At 40.4% G+C, this 20472-nt stretch overlaps 1 protein-coding gene across 1 annotated transcript in view; it reads left to right on the top strand.

Moving 5' to 3' along the window:
- The first annotated feature begins 2562 nt into the window (after window positions 1-2562).
- The window catches only part of ttc39a (tetratricopeptide repeat domain 39A), a 99814-nt gene continuing 81904 nt past the window's right edge, over window positions 2563-20472 (top strand). The window contains exons 1-2 of the mRNA XM_060830447.1: window positions 2563-2738; window positions 12395-12499. Coding sequence (XP_060686430.1) covers window positions 2680-2738; window positions 12395-12499 — 164 coding nt within the window. The 5' untranslated portion in view covers window positions 2563-2679. The remainder of the gene's footprint in view (window positions 2739-12394; window positions 12500-20472) is intronic.

Genomic DNA, 20472 nt, shown 5'->3' with positions numbered 1-20472 from the left:
CACATTCCCCTACAACCCTCCCATCCTGGCACCTTCCCCTACCACCGCTGGAATTGCAAAACCTGCGCCCACACCTCCTCCCTCACCTCCATCCAAGGCCCCAAATGAGCCTTCCACATCCATCAAAGTTTTACCTGCATATCCACCAATATCATTTATTGTAGCCGTTGCTCCCGATGCGGTCTCCTCTACATTGGGGAGACTGGGCGCCTCCTAGCAGAGCGCTTTAGGGAACATCTCTGGGACACCCGCACCAATCAACCACACCACCCCGTGGCTCAACATTTCAACTCTCTCTCCCACTCTGCTGAGGACACGGAGGTCTTGGGCCTCCTTCACTGCTGCTCCCTCACCACCAGATGCTTGGAGGAAGAACGTCTCATCTTCTGCCTTGGAACACTTGAACCCCAGGGCATCAATGCAGACTTCAGCAGTTTCCTCGTTTCCCTTTCTCCCACCTCACTCCAGTTCCAAACTTCCAGTTCAGCACTGTCCCCATGACTTGTCCTACCTGCCTATCTTCTTTTCCACCTATCCACTCCAGCCTCCCCCCACCCCCGACCTATCACCTTCATCCCCTCCCCCACTCACCTATTGTACTCTATGCTACTTTCTCCCCACCGCCATCCTCCTCTCACTTTATCTCTCCATCCTTCAGGGTCTCTGACTATATGGAGTCAGAAAGCTGCAGATTTGTGGAGACGCTCTTGTCGAAATTGGCTTCGTTGGAACAGATGTAACGAGGCAAAGGAACTGGAAGAATGAAATAGAGTCTTTACAGAAAGCAGGGTGTGAGGAGGTATAGTCACGGTGACTGGGAGTCAGAGGTTTCATAATGGAAATTAGTGAGAAATGGAAACAGATGTTGAGCAAGTGAGGGCTGGAATCAGAAATGGACCAGGTGAAGGTAAGAGCAGGATGAAAATTGAAAGTGAAATAGATAAACTTTTCCAATTCCAGACAAGAGGGGTAAGCCGCACCAACGATGCCATCGGTGTATCTGAGAGAGAGTTATGATTGGGGGCCTGAATAGGAGTGGAACAAAGACAGAGACAGGCATAACTGGGCCTATGCAGGTATCCATGGGGAGCCCTCTGACCGGAACAACGTGAGAGAAGTTACAAGAGAAATTGTTTAGAGTGAGGACGAACTTGGACAGGAGGAGGGTAGTGGTAAATAGGGATAGTTCAGACCTTTCTTCCAGGAAGAAGCAGAGAGCCCTGATTGAGGATGGATGTGTAAAGGGATTGCATATCCATGGTTAACGTGGCTGGAGCCTGTGATCTGGATATCCTGATGTAAAGTATCAGAAGAGTCATAGATGTAAGTGGGAAGGGACTGGTCAAGGGGAGACAAAAATTTTCTTGAGGTAGGAGTTCTGTGGGGCAGGAGCAGGCAGAAGAAATGGGTCTCCCCCACCCATCCTATTTGTGGATTTGGGGAAGAGGCAGAAGGAGGCTGCATTGGTTGGAGGACTATGGACTTAGAGGCAGTGATGGGGGGTAGGGGAGATGACAAGATCAGATTAGGTAAACATTGTAGACACCTTAGCCTGACGTTCCATGTTCGTGTAGTGGATTCGATGGGCTGAATGGCCTTAGTTACGCTCCTATGTCTTATGGTGTTATGGGATTATGGTCCAGAGGGAGATTAAATGAGGTTTCTGAGAGCTGGTGTTTGGCCTCTGCCGTGTAGAGGTCAGTCCACCAGACAATATTACTATCACCACCATCCTTGCCAGCAGGCTTAATTATAGAGTCAGGTCTGGATCTAAGAGTATGGAATTAGGCTGCTCCGAGGGAGATAGGTTGGAATGGGTGGGCGAAGACAAATTAAGATGACCAGTACCAAATTGACAGTTCCTTATGAACAGGTTGAATGAAGGGAAAAGGACAGAGGGAGGAGCCCAGGTGGAGGGAGAGTGTTGAGCCAAGTGAAGGGATCTGTGGGACAGGATGAGGACTCTTGGGCACAAAGGCAAAGGCAATGGAAGAAGAGTTCAATGTCAAATGTCCAAAATTCATTGACGTGGGGACTCAGAAGGACAATACAGACACATTCAGCAGAGAGAGGAAAGTCAGAAGAAGGGACAGTAAATTCATGACAGGAGGTGGTTTTGAGAGGGGCAATGGGCTCAGAGGGGAGGGATATTGCTGAGGGGTATGGATATCTCATTTACTCCTCCCCCTCACCCAATCATCTTCATGTATACCAATCTTTTCCTCTTTACAGTCAGTTCTAAAGAAGGGTCACTGGATCTGAAAATGTTTATACTTTTTCTCTCTACAGATGTTGCCAGACCTGATGGTTTTTCCAGCAATTTCTGTTTTTACTTTAAAAATAAAAGTATCGGTTGGTAGAAATTATGAATTAGAGCAATTTTGTAACAACTTGAGAAACGTTCACCTGTATTGTTTTGTTTTTAATTTCTCGTTCTACATTTAACATGACTTTGAGAAGTTCATACTGGGATGTTTTCAGCTCATGAATGAACTCGTTCCTCAGGCGGAGATGATTATTGACGAGGCGTCGCCTGGGAGTGGCGCATCTGTGGAATGAAGACAACGTTTCCCACGTCATTCACTTCAGGCAACGAAGTCAGAATACAGAGGTAAACGATTCAAGGATTTAAAGGAACTCAAGTGAACTTAGTAGAAATTGGATTCGTCTTTTGAATTGATGTCTGCACTCATGAACTTCACATCGCGTTGGAAACAGAAGAGTAAGGCCGACGTGAGGTCAGTGCTCATTAAACTCTTGGATTGTTCTAACAGTGGCGCCTCAACTTCTGTCGCTCGGTGTTAAGGTCCATCTGTTTAACGTCGTTCATTAAATAATTCGTGTGTATTTGCACATAACAGCAAACTAGTGCACACTAAAGAACCACTTTTCCTATTTTCCCTCGAACTTTGGTAGACATTCCGTAATGTAACCCATCGGCGCATGATGCTTTTCCAGTTTAAATTTTAAAATTAGTTACTCTCCGCTTCCACTTTTAAACAGTTCTGTAAAAACAAATAAATTGGGCAAAGTCATAACATTCCTTTGTTCGCCATGAGAGCTCCTATCCCATTTCTCATTGGCGCGTTTTCTTCTTAAACTCTTCTCTTCCACCCCGCCATATGTTTTATAAACACCCTTACAATTTCTTTTCATCGCACCTGTCAAACATACTTCCCTTGGTCTAACTATCTTTTTCTACCCTCGTATATTTTCTCTAGATTTGTTAAATGTCTGTCTTACTGGGATGTTTTAACTCCTGAAATCCCAGCTCTGCACTCATTCTTTTGGGATAATGTCTAGTTTATGACTTAAACATCTTTCATTTAACAGTTTCCCAATGTTTGTCCACTGTCTTCACTGCCAATTTCTGTTCATAATTCATGTTTGGTGCCTTTTTCATGTTAGTAGAGTTGTGTAGAAAAACAAAATGCCTTTTTGACTCCTTTTTCATTTTCAATACTTAATCAAATGTTACTATTCAAAAGAAATTTCCCTGTTCTTACATTGCCTACATATGTACTTGTAGTTCCTAAAGCTGGATCCAGTGGTCCATTACAGTATTGTGCAAGTAGGTGCCAAAAACTTGTCATCTCTTAGTTTTAGCTGACACCAAATTTACTGGGGAGGAGGATACGAGTGGGTTAAATCTGTACTGAATGGGATTTAAGGGAGTCCCACTCCCTCGAAGTCCAACAGTTTGGCAGGACCAGAGCTTTGTGGTTGGCACTGCTGGAACTTACTCAAACCCACAGAAAAGGTCCAATGATTACCAGATCCACTGAACTCCGAGGCATAGGACACGAGGTGTTTTGTCTCTAAGGGATGGGAATAAATGAAATGGAAGAGTGGGGTTTTAAAGGTTGTGTGGGTTGGAAGGAAGAGATAAACAATCTTTTTAGGGATAGGCACCGAGCACTTTCCCCCCAAAAAAACACTCCTTCATTCCTGTGAAAAAAAACCCGGACTGCCTATGCTGTTTCCTTAGAGGTTTTGGACCCTGAAATAATGTTGTCATGATATCACAAGCTTCTGCTTGTGGGGGATAAACAACACAGTGTAGGTGGAGCTTAAGAAAAGGAAAACACATGATGATGGAAAAGCCTGCAGTCAGGTCCTGTGAATGTGAGAAACATATTATGTGGAAAATCATGCAGAGAATACTAACTAGCATGATGTAGAAGAGTTCAGGGGATAATTTTTCAATAATGTAACAGTAAAGATTTGAGCTGGTGTATTCCTAAACTTAATAGGTGGAGTTCAGTCTTAATAAAAAGTATTATAAAGAAACCGAAGTCTGAAGACCATTCTTGATCTATCCTTCTTTTCTACTGGTCCAACCCAAACTGATGGGTGTGGGAATAAAACTATACAACGAAAGACACAGCAACTGTTTTATGATGTGGACATGGTACTATTGGGGTCAACTGAGCTTTAAACAGATTTAGTTGGTCCATAAACACTTAGTTACATGTTAAATGTGTAACTGATTACAGCTGACAATGGGAAGGTGGGCTTGAGACAGGGTGTGAAGGTGGGCTGGGCACCTAGCCTGTTTCACATGCCACTCAAAACACACCCATTGCGGTATATGATATCAGCCTATTGTTAGAATCCAATTGAAAAATGAGTTTTTGTTTACTTTGTTTAATTTAGATGTCTGTGTTATCATTATGAACTTGATTATGGGTGTAGGTTTGCTCGCTGAGCTGGAAGATTCATTTTCAGATGTTTCATCACTATACAAGTTAACATCTTCAGTCAGCCTCCAGATGAAGCACTGCTGATGATTCCTGCTTTCTATTTATATATTTGGGTTTCTGTGGGATGGTGATGTCATTTCCTGTTCTTTTTCTCAGGGGGTGGTGGATGGGGTCTAACTCAGTGTGTTTGTTGATAGACTTCCAGTTGGAATGTCATGCTTCTAGAAATTCTTGTGCATGTCTCTGTTTGGCTTGTCCTAGGATGGATGTGTTGTCCCAGTCGAAGTGGTGACCTTCCTCGTAATACAGATGAGGAAGGACACCACTTCGACTGGGATAACACATCCATCCTAGCACAAGCCAAACAGAAACATGCACGAGAATTCCTGGAAGTATGACATTCCAACTGAAAATCTATCAACAAACACATTGACTTGGACCCGATTTACCACCTCCTGAGAAAAAGAACAGGAAATGACATCACCACAAGAAATAGTGTCACCAACCCAAGAAACCCAAATATATAAATAGAAAGCAGGAATCATCAGCAGTGCTCCGTCAGAAGACTCACTGAAGATGTTACCTAGTATGGTGACGAAACATTTGAAAATGAACCTTCCAGCTCAGTGAGCAAACCTACATCCAGAACCTCAACCTGAGCTACAAGTCTTAAAAGTTGCAAACTTGATTATGTATAGCATTTTTAAAGTATTGTAGTCTCGCAAGGCACTTCAGAGGCACGACATCATGTAAGACATCTTTTGGGCAGCTGACCAAAAGTATGGTTTAAGAGACAAGGGTTATAGGAGTGTCTTAATGGAGGGAAGGGGATGGAGAGGTTAGGGAGAAAATTCCAGAATTTAGGGCCTCCTCAGCTGAAGGAATGACACAATTAAAATCAGATGGTTCCTTGAAACCTGAGAGTTTGGAGCTGGGTTGTGCCATTTGGATATTTGTCTTAAATGGATGATCACTTATTCATATACAGTGATGAGCTGAAAACGTGTTGCTGGTTAAAGCACAGCAGGTTAGGCAGCATCCAAGGAACAGGAAATTCGATGTTTCGGGCCAGAGCCCGGCCCGAAACGTCGAATTTCCTGTTCCTTGGATGCTGCCTAACCTGCTGTGCTTTAACCAGCAACACATTTTCAGCTCTGATCTCCAGCATCTGCAGACCTCATTTTTTACTCATATACAGTGATGCCTGGTTAGGTTCTCTGATGAGAGAAAAATTCTTTTCATTTCAACCCTGATGATTCCACTAGGATCTTTCATGTTTCAGTCAAATCATCTCTTAATCAAGCCTAACTTAATCAACCTTTTCTCTTAAGACGACCCACCTATTCCAGGTAGTGGTCTAGTAAATTGCTGCCAATGCATTTTCAATATTCCTTAAATAAGGAGACCTGTATTATGCACAAAACTCCACATTTGGTCTTACCAGTGCCTTGGATAACTGAAGCACAACTTCACTTGCTTTATAACCAATTCTCCTCACAATTGACAACATTGTTAATGTTCCTAATTGATGTACCTGCATGCTATCCTTTTGCGATCTGTGCACTTGGACACCCAGGTTCCTCTGCATCCCAGAGTACAGCAATTTTTCTCCATTTAAATAATATGCTTCCTTTTTCATTCTCTGTCAAAATTAACAATTTCACATTTTTCCATGTTAGATCTTGCCCACTCACTTAACCTCAGTATGTATGCTTTTGTACTTTTTGTATGTCCTTTTCACAACTTATTTTTCTACCTATCTTTATGACACCAAAAAATTTCACAACTTTACTGTCTGTTGCATTCATCCAAGTTATTTATATAAGTTATTAAAAGTTCAGGCATTAGCAATAGTTTTTGTGGCACATGTTACAAAGTAACGACAGATCCAAGCAAATCGGCCTCTGTCTGTATTTGCAACAATACAAAATTGAAAGATCCTCAAAATTGACCCCAACAATTTCTAACCAGATTCTGTGAATAATTGATAACAGATTCCAAGTTTATTTGCTTAAACAAAGGAGTTAATAATTTATTATTAACAGGGTAGCTTGAACAGAGTAAAATAAAACAAGATAATCTAATTAATGTCTGTGATTTAGACTCCATCTTCTTTGGTTGTAGCCCCCACTCTTTCAAAGACAGACCAACAGAAACCGTTAAGGGATAAGTCAAAATAAAAATGAGTGATGTAACTGGGCCACTTGACTTCAGTCTCCATGATCAATAATATCACAGCAAATGGGATTCTATCTTGCTTAATTTCTGAAAATTTTGGTCAATGCAAACAGCTTCCAGTAGTTCTGAATTCTTGTAATTAAGATTCTATTCCTCAAACTTTCAATAAGTTGATAAATGGTGGATAACCAGGGAGCAATCAAATCTCTGTTCTGTGGCTTTGGCAGCCACAATCCTTCTGACAAAAATGCAGTTCAAAGCTAGTGCAAGGTTTGGTTTCTCTTTTTTTCCCCAGCATTTCTTGTTCGGCTGATTGGAACTGTAACTCCCTGTGATGTCCTAGCTCATATCAAAACATCTTCCATTGATTTGAGCATAATACATTGGTGGGGGAAATGTCAACAGATTTCTTTGAACAAGAATCAACCTGCAACTAGCTTCCAGGCCTGGCTTCACGGACAAGTATCAGTTGTTTGTTTTTCCTTTTTCATAAAACAAATTGCTGCTCAAAGGTCGCCTTCAACTCCTAGCTCCAAACCAAATTTGGTTAAACAAAAGAAAAACAATCCAGGTTCGAACAGAACACCCCTTGTTACAGCTTGCAAACCAGTAAAAGATCCATTTATGCCTACTTTGTACTGTTAGCTAGCCAATTTTCCATCCATGCTAATATGTTACTTAACTACACCATGAGGTTTTAATTTCCGCAGTAACCTTTGTGGATGTTAAATGCATTCTGGAAATCTAAATATACTCCAACGAATGGTTCCCTCTTATTCACAGCAAATGCTACTATTTCAAGCAGCACCAATAACTTGGTTAGCATGACTTTCCTTTTACAAAACTACATTGACTCTGCTTTGGGCTGGACTCTGCTTTTGGACAGTTCAAACTGAGGAACTGAGTGGGTATACCAGTCCTGATATAAGGTTCCGACCAGAAATGTCGACTACCCTGCTTCTCTGATGCTGCTTGACTTCTCCACCGATTCCCCAAGACAGCTTTTCCTTCTAAGAATACCACACTACTTTATATTACTATACTTCAGTACAAATATATTCCATACTAAAATAGACACTGTTGAAAGAAATTATTATCTTTAGATTTTATTAAACTCATATTGTTTACTTCTCATTGTCATAGAGTCGCACAGTGTAGAAACAGGCCCTTTGACCCACCAAGACCTTATAAAGGTTTAAAAACCCATGAGGTGCATGGATAGGGTAAAGGTCTTTTTCCTGGAGTGGATGAGTCCAAAACTAGTGGGCATAGGTTTAGGGTACATCTCTATGACTCTAAGTCTATGCCGACCAATATACATCAAACTATGCTCATCCCACTTATCTGCATTTTGTCCATAGCCTTTTTGCCATGGCGTATTAATAGTGTCATACAACTTTAGGTTCAACTCGTTCATGCCAACCCAGGTTTTCCCAAACTAAGCTAGTCTTGTTTGCCAGCATTTGACCCATATCCCACTAACCATTCCTGTTCATGTACTTGTCCAAATGTCTTTTACATGCTGTAATTGTACCAGTTCATTTCACATATGCACTACCCTCTGCATAAACAAGCTGCTGCTTGGATCCCTTTTCCTCTCTCGCCTTAAACCTCTGCCCTCTAGTTCTGGACTTGCCCACACCACGGAATAGACCTTTGTTGTTCATCATATTTGTGCCCCTCATGGATTTATAACTGTCTGTAAGGTCACCCCTCAGCCTCTGACTCTCCAGGGCAATTTGTCCCAGCATATCCACCTTCTTCTACTTCAATCCATTAACATCCTTGTAAATCTTGCTTGCACCCTCTTCAACTTAATAATAATCTTCATTTAGCAGAGTGACCAGAACTGTATACAGCACTCCAAAAGTGGCCTCACCAATGTCACTCATCCACTTAAGTACTTCTGACCCTCTAGGAGCCCTGTTCCATAATTACCGTTTGCTTGATGAAGGTTCACATGTTAGCAGTTTCCAACTGCATTTGGACACACTGTATATTGCAAGTCATTCATTGTGGGGCTGGGCTGGGATTGGCATTTTCAACAAAGGTTCAACTTGAATGGTGTGGGCTGAGGTGCCAGTTAGTTAACAGTTAAAATATTAGGTTGGCTGCATTCTTATCACCAGTCTTAAGTGTGTTAATGTCAAATTGCCATAGGGAACATCACAATTAAACCAGTAAACTATAATGGTCTGCAGTTGGATGAAAGCCACCGTGTGAAAGGGCCCACGTTGAACATTTCTCCATAGGAATAGCAGTATGATATTGCCTTAATCCTCTTCAGCTACTTGATTAGATCACTGCTGATATGTACAAAGAATCCTAAACAGCAGGTTCTTGATGAAGGGGGTATTAGAATGTGTACAGGTGTGTAAATTGAAGGTATGATGTGAAAGTGAGAAAGAATACTAAGTGGGAGAGGATATTAGATATGAGTTTCACCCTCTGGGTGAAAAAGAGTTTCTCTGTTTTCCTCTAAAACTGCCACATTTCCTACATTACAACAGGGCCTGCATTTCAAAAGAACTTCATTGAATATAAAGCTGTTTTCAGGATCTCAGGACATGCTAGAATGTGCTATCTTTCATATTTCTTTTAATTGATCTGAACCTGGTGTTGATAACCAATGTTTACAATAAGCTCACCAGTGAAACGAAATAATCTCCTGTCTGTGGTTTCTGTTGAAAATCAGACACACCTATCCCATTTTCTCAATCTGGATGTACTTTTAATCAGTAGGTATCTGCATTATTACACTATGCTTTACTCTCTGTTCCCCACCTTAGTGCTCTATACTGTCAACCACATTACCATGGATTGGCCTGTGGCAGACATATATTCTGTGCTGCAAAGTATTTGCCACTTAATTTCAAGCCTAAAATATATGCCTTGACTCAAACTGAATAAGGCTTGGGAACTTTCATAACCAAAATCCTCGCAAGACAGTAGTGATAGATTGAATGCATTCATTGCATTCCCGAAACTCATAGTATTTTAAATCTTAGAATCCAATGTTAAAAATGATGTGGAGGAGCTGGTAGACTGGGGTAGACAGATAAAAATTACGCAGAACAGGTTATAGTCCAACAGGTTTATTTTGAAGCACTAGCTTTTGTAGCGCTGTTCCTTCATCAGGTAGCTACCTAATGAAGGAGCAGCTCTCTGAAAGCTAGTACTTCCAAATAAACCTGTTGGACTATAACCTGGTATTGTGATCTTTAAGGAATAAGTGAGGACTGCAGATGCTAGAGATCAGTCGAGATTGTGACACTGGAAAAGCACAGCAGGTCAGCCAGCATCCGAGGAGCAAGAGAATCGATGTTTCGGGCATAAGCTGTTCTTCAGGAAGGGCTTATGCACGAAATGTCGATTCCCCTGCTCCTCAGATGCTGGCTGACCTGCTGCGCTTTTCCAGCACCACACTTGGTTGTGATTCTTAACAATGTTAAATATGATAAACAAATATTTAATCAAGTTAATATGAAATTTCATTTGCCAAATTTAATTGATTTTTCACACTGCTGTTTGTTGTCAGGTCCAATATTGTGAGGCAAATAAAAATTTAATCCACGACTATTTTAAATGACATTTCAACATCCAGGGTCCCAAGGAGACCTGAAAAAAATAAATTGGTTATGGAGAGGGAAAAGGAATTTCTGCAGTCCATATAAATGAAATAGTTCAATTTTTAGTGATCCATGTTTAAAAGTAGTGTGGGGATAGGTAGTAGTGGAAGTACAATACACTTACCATACTCACCTTGTAGTAGAGGCCTTTAAACTTGAACCGATAGTGTGCAACCTGCTCCTGCTACAACTTAGCAGCCCTGACTGTGTCTTTCAGTAGTGTCCTCCGTTCCTTCTGATGCCAATTATGCCATCCTGCCCAGGACCTTCTGAAGTCCTGGATCCTCACATGCCTTGCTCAGAGATTGGTGTAAGAGAAGTCATGGGCACTGATATCTGTATTGAGGAAAGAGTGAACTATTCTGTTGGACAGGCTTCATTTGAAACATAATGGGATCAGTGACATGGCAAATCATGTAAATAACTAGGTTTGTAAGTAGGATTTAAAACTATTTAGTGAAGAAGGTTTATAGAATCCCTACAGACATTTCGAAGACCATCCCACCCAAACCTCACCCCCACCTATCCTCGTAACCCTGCATTTACCATAGCTGACACAACTAACCTACACATCTCTGGACACTGAACAATTTAATATGGCCAGAGCACTTGGAGGAAGCCTGTGCAGATGGAGCGAATGTGCAAACTCCTCACAGCGCCTGAGGGTGGAATCAAATCTGGATCCCTGCCTCTGTAAGGCAGTAGTACAAACTACTGAGCCACCATTACCACCTTTCAGTTGTACAGACCCTTTGGTCCAACTCATCCATGCCAACCAGACATTCCAATCTGACCTAGGCCTATTTACCAGCATAAGACCCGTATCCCTCTAAAACCTTCCTATTCATATATCCATCCAGGTGCCTTTAATATGTTGTAATTGTACCCACTTCCACCACTTTCTCTGTTTTGCCTTTAGCCACAGCATTTCCTATTTGTTAAGTTTATCTTTACCTGGAAGAGAGAAATTGGTGACGGTGTTTGCATGTGATGCCTTGCATAGTTTAAAAGCTGTATGATCCATCATAAATTATGCCTATGAAAAATGCAATGATGTGAAATGCATGAGTGGCAGTCTTTAATTAGGTGTGTAATATCTTGAGCCTGTGATGGTGCAGTTATTGAGAAATGTGATTTTGAGATGGATCTTACCTTGAACATTGTGTCAAAGTTGTTGCATTTCTTATGATTGTTGAAATGATGCTCCAGGGTGAAGGGCTTCTGACTGTCACATTGACACTATCCCCTCAATCGGGTATCTTTTCTTTTCTACCTCCATGATCTCTTTACATCCTGTGTGGGTGGAGTTCCTTCTCCACAAGGACTTCCTGTATCAAACAAGAGAATCTGAACACCCTCGGTCACTTGAGAGGTTCTTCTATGTTGGCTCCCATACAGCCAATGAATTCCACATCATCTTTGCAAATAGTTGAGTGCAGGCTGCATGTATATCAGGAAAATTTGAATCTAATCCTTACAGTGATGCTGTTAGGGAAATTTTCAATAACACAATAGAAAGCTGATTTACCTTTCTTTCGATTAACTCCAATGTAATGGATTGAGTAAATGTTCATTAACTCATTACATAATGAAGTAGCAGCAGAAATCAGATGTATTTGTAAGTCGTAATGCAATCCCAAGCTTTGATGTTCAAGTGTCAAATGTAACAGGTAGTTGGCGCTTCTGAAGAAGTGTAAATGGATTCCAGATGCTAAGTCTTGTTACTCTGTCTCTACAGATAGTCTCAGACTTTCTGAGCTGCTTCAGCATTTTCTCTTATTCTGGCAGCACTTCTTTCATTTCCAGGGTTCTCAAATAGATGTTATTGTATATAGATTGTCTTGTTCAGGTTTGTAATTATTTCTTGAAATTATTTTTGAGCAGGTCACCCAAAGCAGACTTGAAGGTGGCGTTGGATGAATGTGTGGCAGCCCTGGACCTATTCCTTAGCAACAGATTTGAAGATGCTCTGACCAAACTTCAGTCCAAGTGAGGAGCATTTATAGCTTTGCTCAAATTATTTACCTGATTTGCTTTATTTAAAAACCCCTGAATAGTCAATTTCCCCAATGTCTCCTGCATCAGTTGAGAAGTGCATTGACCAGTCTGTGATTCGGTCAACACAACTGCTACAGCAGTGTAAATTTATGCAGCATAACATAATATTGAAAGGCATTTCACAAGTGCCATCAGACAGGATTAGGTACCAAGCCATAAAAACACATTGGGATGTGACTAATTGCTTGATAGAGATAGTTATTAATGAGAGTTTTATAGGGGAAAAGAGAGAAGCTTGAGGAGATGATATGGGGAGGGGGATCCTGGCAACTGAAGACACAGCTGTGGATGATGTAATGATTTAAATTGAGAGATAGCTCTCAATCCAGAACTGGAGGATGTTTAAAGGGTTGTAATACTAGAGAGGTTTGTAGCAGCAGTGATGAGGCCATGGAATGATTTGGAAACAAGTATGACTATTTTAAAATTGAGAGATTACTGGATCAGATACCAATATAGGGAAACAACCAATAAAGGGTCCTGGCAGACATATTTAATACTTTGCTAGCCACATGTAACATGCCAGATCACTGGAGGATAGCTAACATGGTTTCTTTTGCTCAAGAAGAGCATTGGGAATAGGCCAAGTATTTTTGGACTGGTTAGTTTGGATGCCAGTGGTAGAGAAATCATTAAAAGAAATTCTGAAGGACAGGGCTAATCAACATTTGGAAAGGCAGGGATTGACCAGTGATACTCCACATGAATTTGTTAGAAGGAATTCCTGACCAACAAATTTAATTGAGTTTTTATAAAAGTGACTAAATATATTGAGGGTAGTGTGTTGATGTGGTGTACATGGATTTCAGTAAGGCCTTTGACACCATTTCACATAGAAGGCTGGTTCAAAAAGTAAGAACCTATGGCCTTCATGATTTGCTTGGAAATAGGAGGCAAAGAGTGCATGTGGAGGGTTGTTTTTGTAATTTGGAAGCCTGTGATAGCGCTGTGGCATGAGGATTGATGCTGGCACCATTGCTGTTTGACATCCAAATCGTTAATGTACATAACAGTCTAAAAGGAATCATTAAGTTTGCAGATGATATGAAAATTGGTGGTGAGGAAAATGGTCTCAGACTATAGTCTGACATCGAACATTTGGTAAATTGGACAGTGGTAAGTTTGAGGTGATGTATTTTGGGAGGTCTAATAGGAAAGGGTTTAGACAATGAATGGCTGATCCCTGGGGAGTAATGAGGAACTAAGGGGAGATGTAGGCCATAGATCCCTGAAAGTGTCAGCACAGATAGATGGACAGAGTGGTGAAGGCGGCATGCAGGATGCTTCCTTCGTTAGGCAGTGTACAATATAGGAGCAAGGAAATATTTTACAGCTTCCTAAAACATTGGTTAAGCCACAGATGGAATGCTGTGCAGACCTGGTGGGCACTTTCTCAGAAGGACCTGATTGCCCTGGAGAGAGTGCACTTAACCTGAGGTGAAAAGTCTCCATGATGAGGATAGACTAGGTAAACTGTGTTTGTTTTCCTTAGAGCAGAGGAGGCTGAAAGGGGGGGATCTAATTAAGGAATACAAAATTATGAGAAGCATAGCCAGAGTAATCAGGAAAATATCTTTCCCATGGTAGACATGTCTAAGACCATGTGTAAGTTTAAGATGAGGAATCTGTACTTTAGAGGAGATCTAAGAAAAAAAAATGAACAAAACAGAAATAGAAATATGGAACATGTTGCCTGAGAGAGTGGTGGAGGTGAGTATTCTTGCAACATTTAAGAAGCATCTGGACAAGCACTTAAAATTCCAGGGCACAGTAGGCTATGGACCAAGTTAGGATAAATGGGGTATGAGCCCTTGCCACAGAATAAAATGGACCTTCCCAAAGTTTCACATGATATCTAGTTATGATCTTAACCTCTTGAGAACTAATTTTGGCTCAATAATAAGACTACACCAACCTCATAGAAACATGAAAAATAGAAGCAGGAGTCGGTAATATGTTCTTTCAAGCCTGCTTTGCCATTCATTATGATCATACCTGATCATCCAAGTCAACCTGTTCCTGCTTCTTCCCACCTCCCAACCCGCCTACCCCCGACCCAACCCCGACCCCTCCCCCGCCCACCCCCCCCCCCCCCCCCAATTATATTTGATCTCTCCAGCCCCAAGTGCTATATCCAACTCCTTCCTGAAATCAGATTAGATTCCCTATAGTGTGGAAACAGGCCCTTCGGCCCAACAAGTCCACACTGACCGTCCGAAGAGTAACCCCCCCCCCACCAAAACCAACTAATGCACTTAACAGCTATGAACAATTTAGCATGGCCAATTTACCTGACCTGCACATCTTTGGAATGTGGGAGGAAACCGGAGCACCCAGAGGAAACCTACACAGACACAGGGAGAATGTGCAAACTCCACACAGACAGTTGCCCAAAGCTGGGATCAAGACAGCAGTGCTAACCACTGAGCCACCGAGCCGCCCCGATCATACAACACTTTGGCCTCGACTGGTTTCTGTGGTAGCGACCCTCATAGGCTCACCACCTTCTCAGTAAAGAAGTTTCCCATCATCTCATTCCACAGAGTTTGCCCCATATCCTCAGACTTTGACCCCTGGCTGTGGACACCCCTGTCATTGGGAACATCCTTGCTGCATCTATCCTGTTAGAATTTTGCAGGTTTTTGTGAAATCGCTCTGTATTCTTCTGAACTCCAGGGAATACAATCCTAACTGATGTAACCTCTTCTTCAATCAGTCCCACAATCCCAGGAATCAGTCTGGCAAATCTTCACTGCACTCCCTGTATAATTACAGCAAGGCGTTCTTGTTCCTGTGCTCAAATCCTCACTATAAAGGTTAACATACATTAGTCATCTTTACTGCCTGTTGCACCTGTATGCATATATTCAGTGACTGTTGTACGGGGTCACCTGTGTGTTGCACATTCCCTTCTCTCAGTTTATAGTTATTCAGAAAATAATCTATTTTCCTGTTTTTTAACTATCGTAAAGAAGTTGAGCAATATTTTTCATCGAGGATGATCTGTGCTCACTGCTAGAAAGAGTGAGGCCAAAACCCTTATCTAATTTTAAAAATACTGAATATGCAAGTGAAGTGTTGTAATTTACAGGGCTATGACCTAAGAGCTTGAAAATAGCTCTTTATGAACTGGCACAGACATAAAAAGCTGAATGGCCTGTTTTCATGCTAGAAATCATGTAAACCAACGTGTTTATTGCTGCACCCTGGAATGCACGTTACATTAAAGTAGTTGTTAGAGATTGAGGTTTCACTGCATTCATCGCATTTGTCCTGTAGGCTGCTTTGGCTCACTTAAGGGTGGAGGTAATTGTGAGTTCTAATTTTCCATAAAGAAATTGCCACGAGGCTGGGCGAGTAAATGATTTACCGATTCTAATTCCAGTCTCATTGAATCATTTTGCCTGGCTGCACAAACAGAACATTTCCTATAATAATCAAGATTCACTTCTCCAGGATAGGTGGTGATGGCAACAAATGATGGTCATACTAGAGAGACTTGCATTGTGTGTACAAAATAAAAGTAAATAGATGTATTGTCATATCCAGGATGAGACAAAAATCACCATCTTTTTCAGAAAACTTGGATTTCTCTCATTGTACTTTACAGTATATTCTGTAACATTTGTCAGACTTACTTAGTATTTGAGAAGATATTTCTCAAGTTTCTGTCCAACTCCCAGAAAAATGGAGACCTTGAATGTGTATAGGATAGCTGGAATTTGTTGTGGTGTGAGATTGCTGTGTGAATCGAAAAGTATTTGAATTTTTACTCCAGTGACAATTACAGGAGCCTGCTTGAAATCTCTATCTGTCCTTTCAATTTATCCACTTAATTTAAAATTAGTTAGAATTTCTGAAACAAACTAGAGAGGGACATTTGGACATTTTAAAGAAAAAGAATATATGAAGGTGCATCTATGATATTAACAATAATATGCAGTTGTGTAATTATTAATGACGTGTACTGAAGGTTGTGCCAGCCTCTCACTGGTACATTCTGGAAACTTGGACTTCAGACTTTGAAATACTTACAAACGTATTTAAGTAGAAAGTGTAATATTAAGTCGGCATTATGTTGAAGAAAGCACCTTAAATTACTATTGATTGTTTTGCTGAAGTATGCTAGTCAATATTTGGATGTGTCAGTGTTGGATTGGGTGTACAAAGTTTAAAAATCTCACAACATCAGGTTATAGTCCAACAGGTTTATTTGGAAATACTAGCTTCAGAGTGCTGCTCCTTCATCAGGTGGTTGTGGCCAAAATGATCATCATTGTTAGACTATATCCAACCATAAATTTACTTCATGACTTGTCTGCCTATTAGGAGTTATCCTTGCCTGTCAAGAAGTAACTGTTAAAGAAATAGCTTGCATCCAACAGAAATCATAATTAAGGTACTAAGAACAATTGAGGTTATTGGTGAAATAAATTTATGGTCAGTGTATTTGTCAAGATGTAAATTTGTCATTTTGTTATCCATATTAACTGAGATTGCTCTCATACAAAGAGTTACAATGTAAACGATAACATTTGAGGAGGAGAGATCTGGATATATTTTGTTAACAATAGGAGAATGAAAAAAAAGGGGCAACTAAGATAATCAGTCAGATTAGCCACATCTCATTGAATAATGGAATGGACTCAATAGGATGAATGGCCTACTTTTGCCTTTACATAGAATATAGAACAATACAGCACAGGGACTACTGTTGTAGTCACATGACCTAATCTCAAATATATTGTCCTACAGCTATTTCTATCCTTATTTACTCCATTATAGAGCAATATTATATTTTTCTCACCTACCTTTGGTCAATAGCAAAAGAGGCTGCTAGGACTTCAAACCACCAAACACTAGCACAACTCCACTCAGACAATTAGACAAGAGCTTTGACTTCCAGTCTGTTGAGTTACAGTAGATGACAGTGCCCTTGGTACATGATGAAGCAAACAAGTTTGAGCTCTGATTTGAGAATTTATTCCTAAAACAGTAATTTAGTATCCGAATAAATAAGATGAATTATTTTTAACATGGTCTGCCTTTAATGTATTTCTTATTATAGTTTATCTTTTACTTGAGCTGTTATTTTTATAGTGACTTCACAAGCCCTGGAGAATGTATATTGAAAGATAAGGTATATCTGAATAATGGTAAAAATATTGATTTTTTTTCTGTAGAGAAGTGAAGTTTAAAGTTGTCATTGTAACTCCTTCAGGAGATGATTCCTGATATTCATGCTGCATTGTGATTCTTGATATCATGGGAATTCAGAATCAATTTAAGCTTTGTCTTAAAATATGCTGTTAATGTTGGAACATGAATTGCACCATGCCTTATCTTCCATTCCAGTAAAAGAGTTTGGGTGATGGGAAGGAGTTACTACCAGGATATCTTTCAAAGTTTCTTTTAACAGTTTTACTGCTTGATAGACAACCAGCTTGACAGGCTTTGTCTGTCACATGAAAGCATCCAGAGAATACTGGGACATGCAAGGAGACTGACTACATGGAGAACTCTGATATTCCAAGTGGTTACAGACATTGTTCAGAGGGGATGTGGGCCTGGTGATGGAATGAATCAGATATTGCTGGGTTGGGGAAATTTTGGAAAGTCTGACATCAGTTGAGTACTTTGCTGATTCTGAAAGTCTGATTTATGTGGTAAGCTTTTTGGGCCTTGGATCATTGTCCTGCACTTCTTGGTTTATTGGTGTATATAACGAAGGCACTTGCTTTGTGGATCTGGCCATTCACACCTTCTTCTACATGATTCTGGTATCTGTGCATTAAAAACAAAATTGAGTTGAGGTGCAAGCACACCGTCTCCTGAAACAATTTTCCTGATTGATCCGCCTCCAGAGAGTGGTTTGGTCACCCACCTCTTAAAAGCAAAAGTGGGTGGATTGTGTTTGCCATTGAGAATTTCAAAACTTTACCTCCACTCCCACTGACACACAACCATATTGTGGGTTAAAATTTCCATTGCATCAAATATGGAAGAGGTGGATTTTAAACCACATAGGATAATAGTTGAGAATGAATATAATAGTGGAAAAAAATCCTTAAAAGGAAGGAATTATGGAATGTACCTTTTAAAGTAGACAGAAGAAAAGTTATGGTGAAACATACTGGAGCAAATAAAGAAGACTGAGGAGTATGAATGTCCAGAGTATCAGAAATTACACGCAAATAGAAAGTCTTGTTTTTGCATTCAGGAGCATTTATCAGAACAGGGAAATCTAATGATGTAGCCTTCAATGATGAAGAGACCAGGAAAGAAAATATCGAGGAGAGATTGAGAAAGGAATGTCGTCTTATTAAGTAAAGGCAACACTTCAGTTGTGGAAAGCATGGCGATGTTGCATGTGGAGTCTAACAGGAAAGCATAAGAATGTAATAGTTCCTTTATCTTGGGAATATGGGAGTGAAAAAGTCAAAGATGAGACTTGTCTTTGAGACATTAACAATGTTATTATTAAGTTGGTCCTGAATTAACCTCCGCTGGAAAGGGTGTAGAATCCCATGCTGTTAACACCAATTGGATTCTCACCAGCCATGCATGTAACTGAGCCAGCTGGTCCCACAAGAAGTCTGAATTGCTGTAGCAATACCCTGTATATATTTTTACATGTGTGCTATAACCACGAATAGTGATGGTAAAACTGCAATTTCTTTATTCACATTCAGGACCATCTTGTGTTTTTGCATGCCATTGGTACTTGTTGAAAGGATTTACAAGTTGATAGCCAGCCTGTTTAAGTTTCAATACGTTTACTTCCTGATTTCACAATGTTCCTTTGACCTTCTTTTATTTCTCATATATATGCTGCTCCTCACCGATGTTCTCCACTGTTAAGACACTTTCATTTTCCATCAATGTTTGGAGTGAGGCATTAACCTCGTATTCCTTGCTCAGAGGCAAGGATGCTATGATTCTGCCCCAAGGTCTCTGACTCAGGCAAAACTGTGTTAAAATTATAGTCTTTAGGCAAACTGCAAGAGAATTACAAAAATCCATTCCGGACCATTTCAATTACTTGCACCAAAATTTAACTCTTCCTTTTTTTTCCAGCTTAATTCTGGTTTGTAAACTGCTGGACGAATTGAATGTCTTGGGGGGAAAAAAATAGAGCAGGGATGAAAAGAAGTTGAAGCATTATATTCAGTTTTCAGAAGGGGCTCATGCAACCAAAAATAACATGCATGATAATCAAGGAAGTGCATAGCTTGGCTCATGGATAGACAGCAGAGAGTGAGGAGACAAGAATCATTTTAGTTTGACAGATCAGTAGCTCACATTATATGGGAAACCTGTTCAAAACTTTTTGTCTGTTTATGTAAAAGATTTGGGCTTGGGCACAAACAAATACTAAAGTTTGCTGTCAAAATACATTTGGTGAGTATGATACTCTACAAATAAGAATGCAGTAAATTATAGAGAACCATAACTTCTTTGAGTTAGGTTGGTAGCAGATGCAGTTCAGGAAACAGATTTTTTTTTCGTTTTATGCATTATCAGTTTGCATACACAATGCAAGCTACTAACCTTTGAAATCACTTGGATTATTTTTGTCTCATTCAGAGTAGGCAGTTCTGAGTACCGTATCGGGAAGAGGGTCCCAATGAGAAATTCAGTGTTTGCCATTTTAATAGTGATAAATAAAAGAGCACAGATAGGAGGGAAAGACAACTGGGTTCTGCATCATCCATGCTGACTGACTCCTAACAAACTAATCATCTCCCATTGACAATAGCAGTACCATTAACGAATGCATGCACTCATTGAGCAGAAACTAAGCTTTTGACACAGTTGACTACACTATCCTCCTCTGTTGTCTGTATGTTATTTCAGCTAGTTAAGAAAGATCTTTTGTGCTTTTATTCCTATTTACCTAATCA

The sequence above is a fragment of the Hemiscyllium ocellatum genome, chromosome 9 (assembly GCF_020745735.1).
Source record: "Hemiscyllium ocellatum isolate sHemOce1 chromosome 9, sHemOce1.pat.X.cur, whole genome shotgun sequence".
Classification (NCBI taxonomy): Eukaryota; Metazoa; Chordata; class Chondrichthyes; order Orectolobiformes; family Hemiscylliidae; genus Hemiscyllium; species Hemiscyllium ocellatum.
The sequence above is the reverse complement of the archived record's forward strand: the minus strand, read 5'-3'. Positions and strand labels throughout refer to the sequence as shown.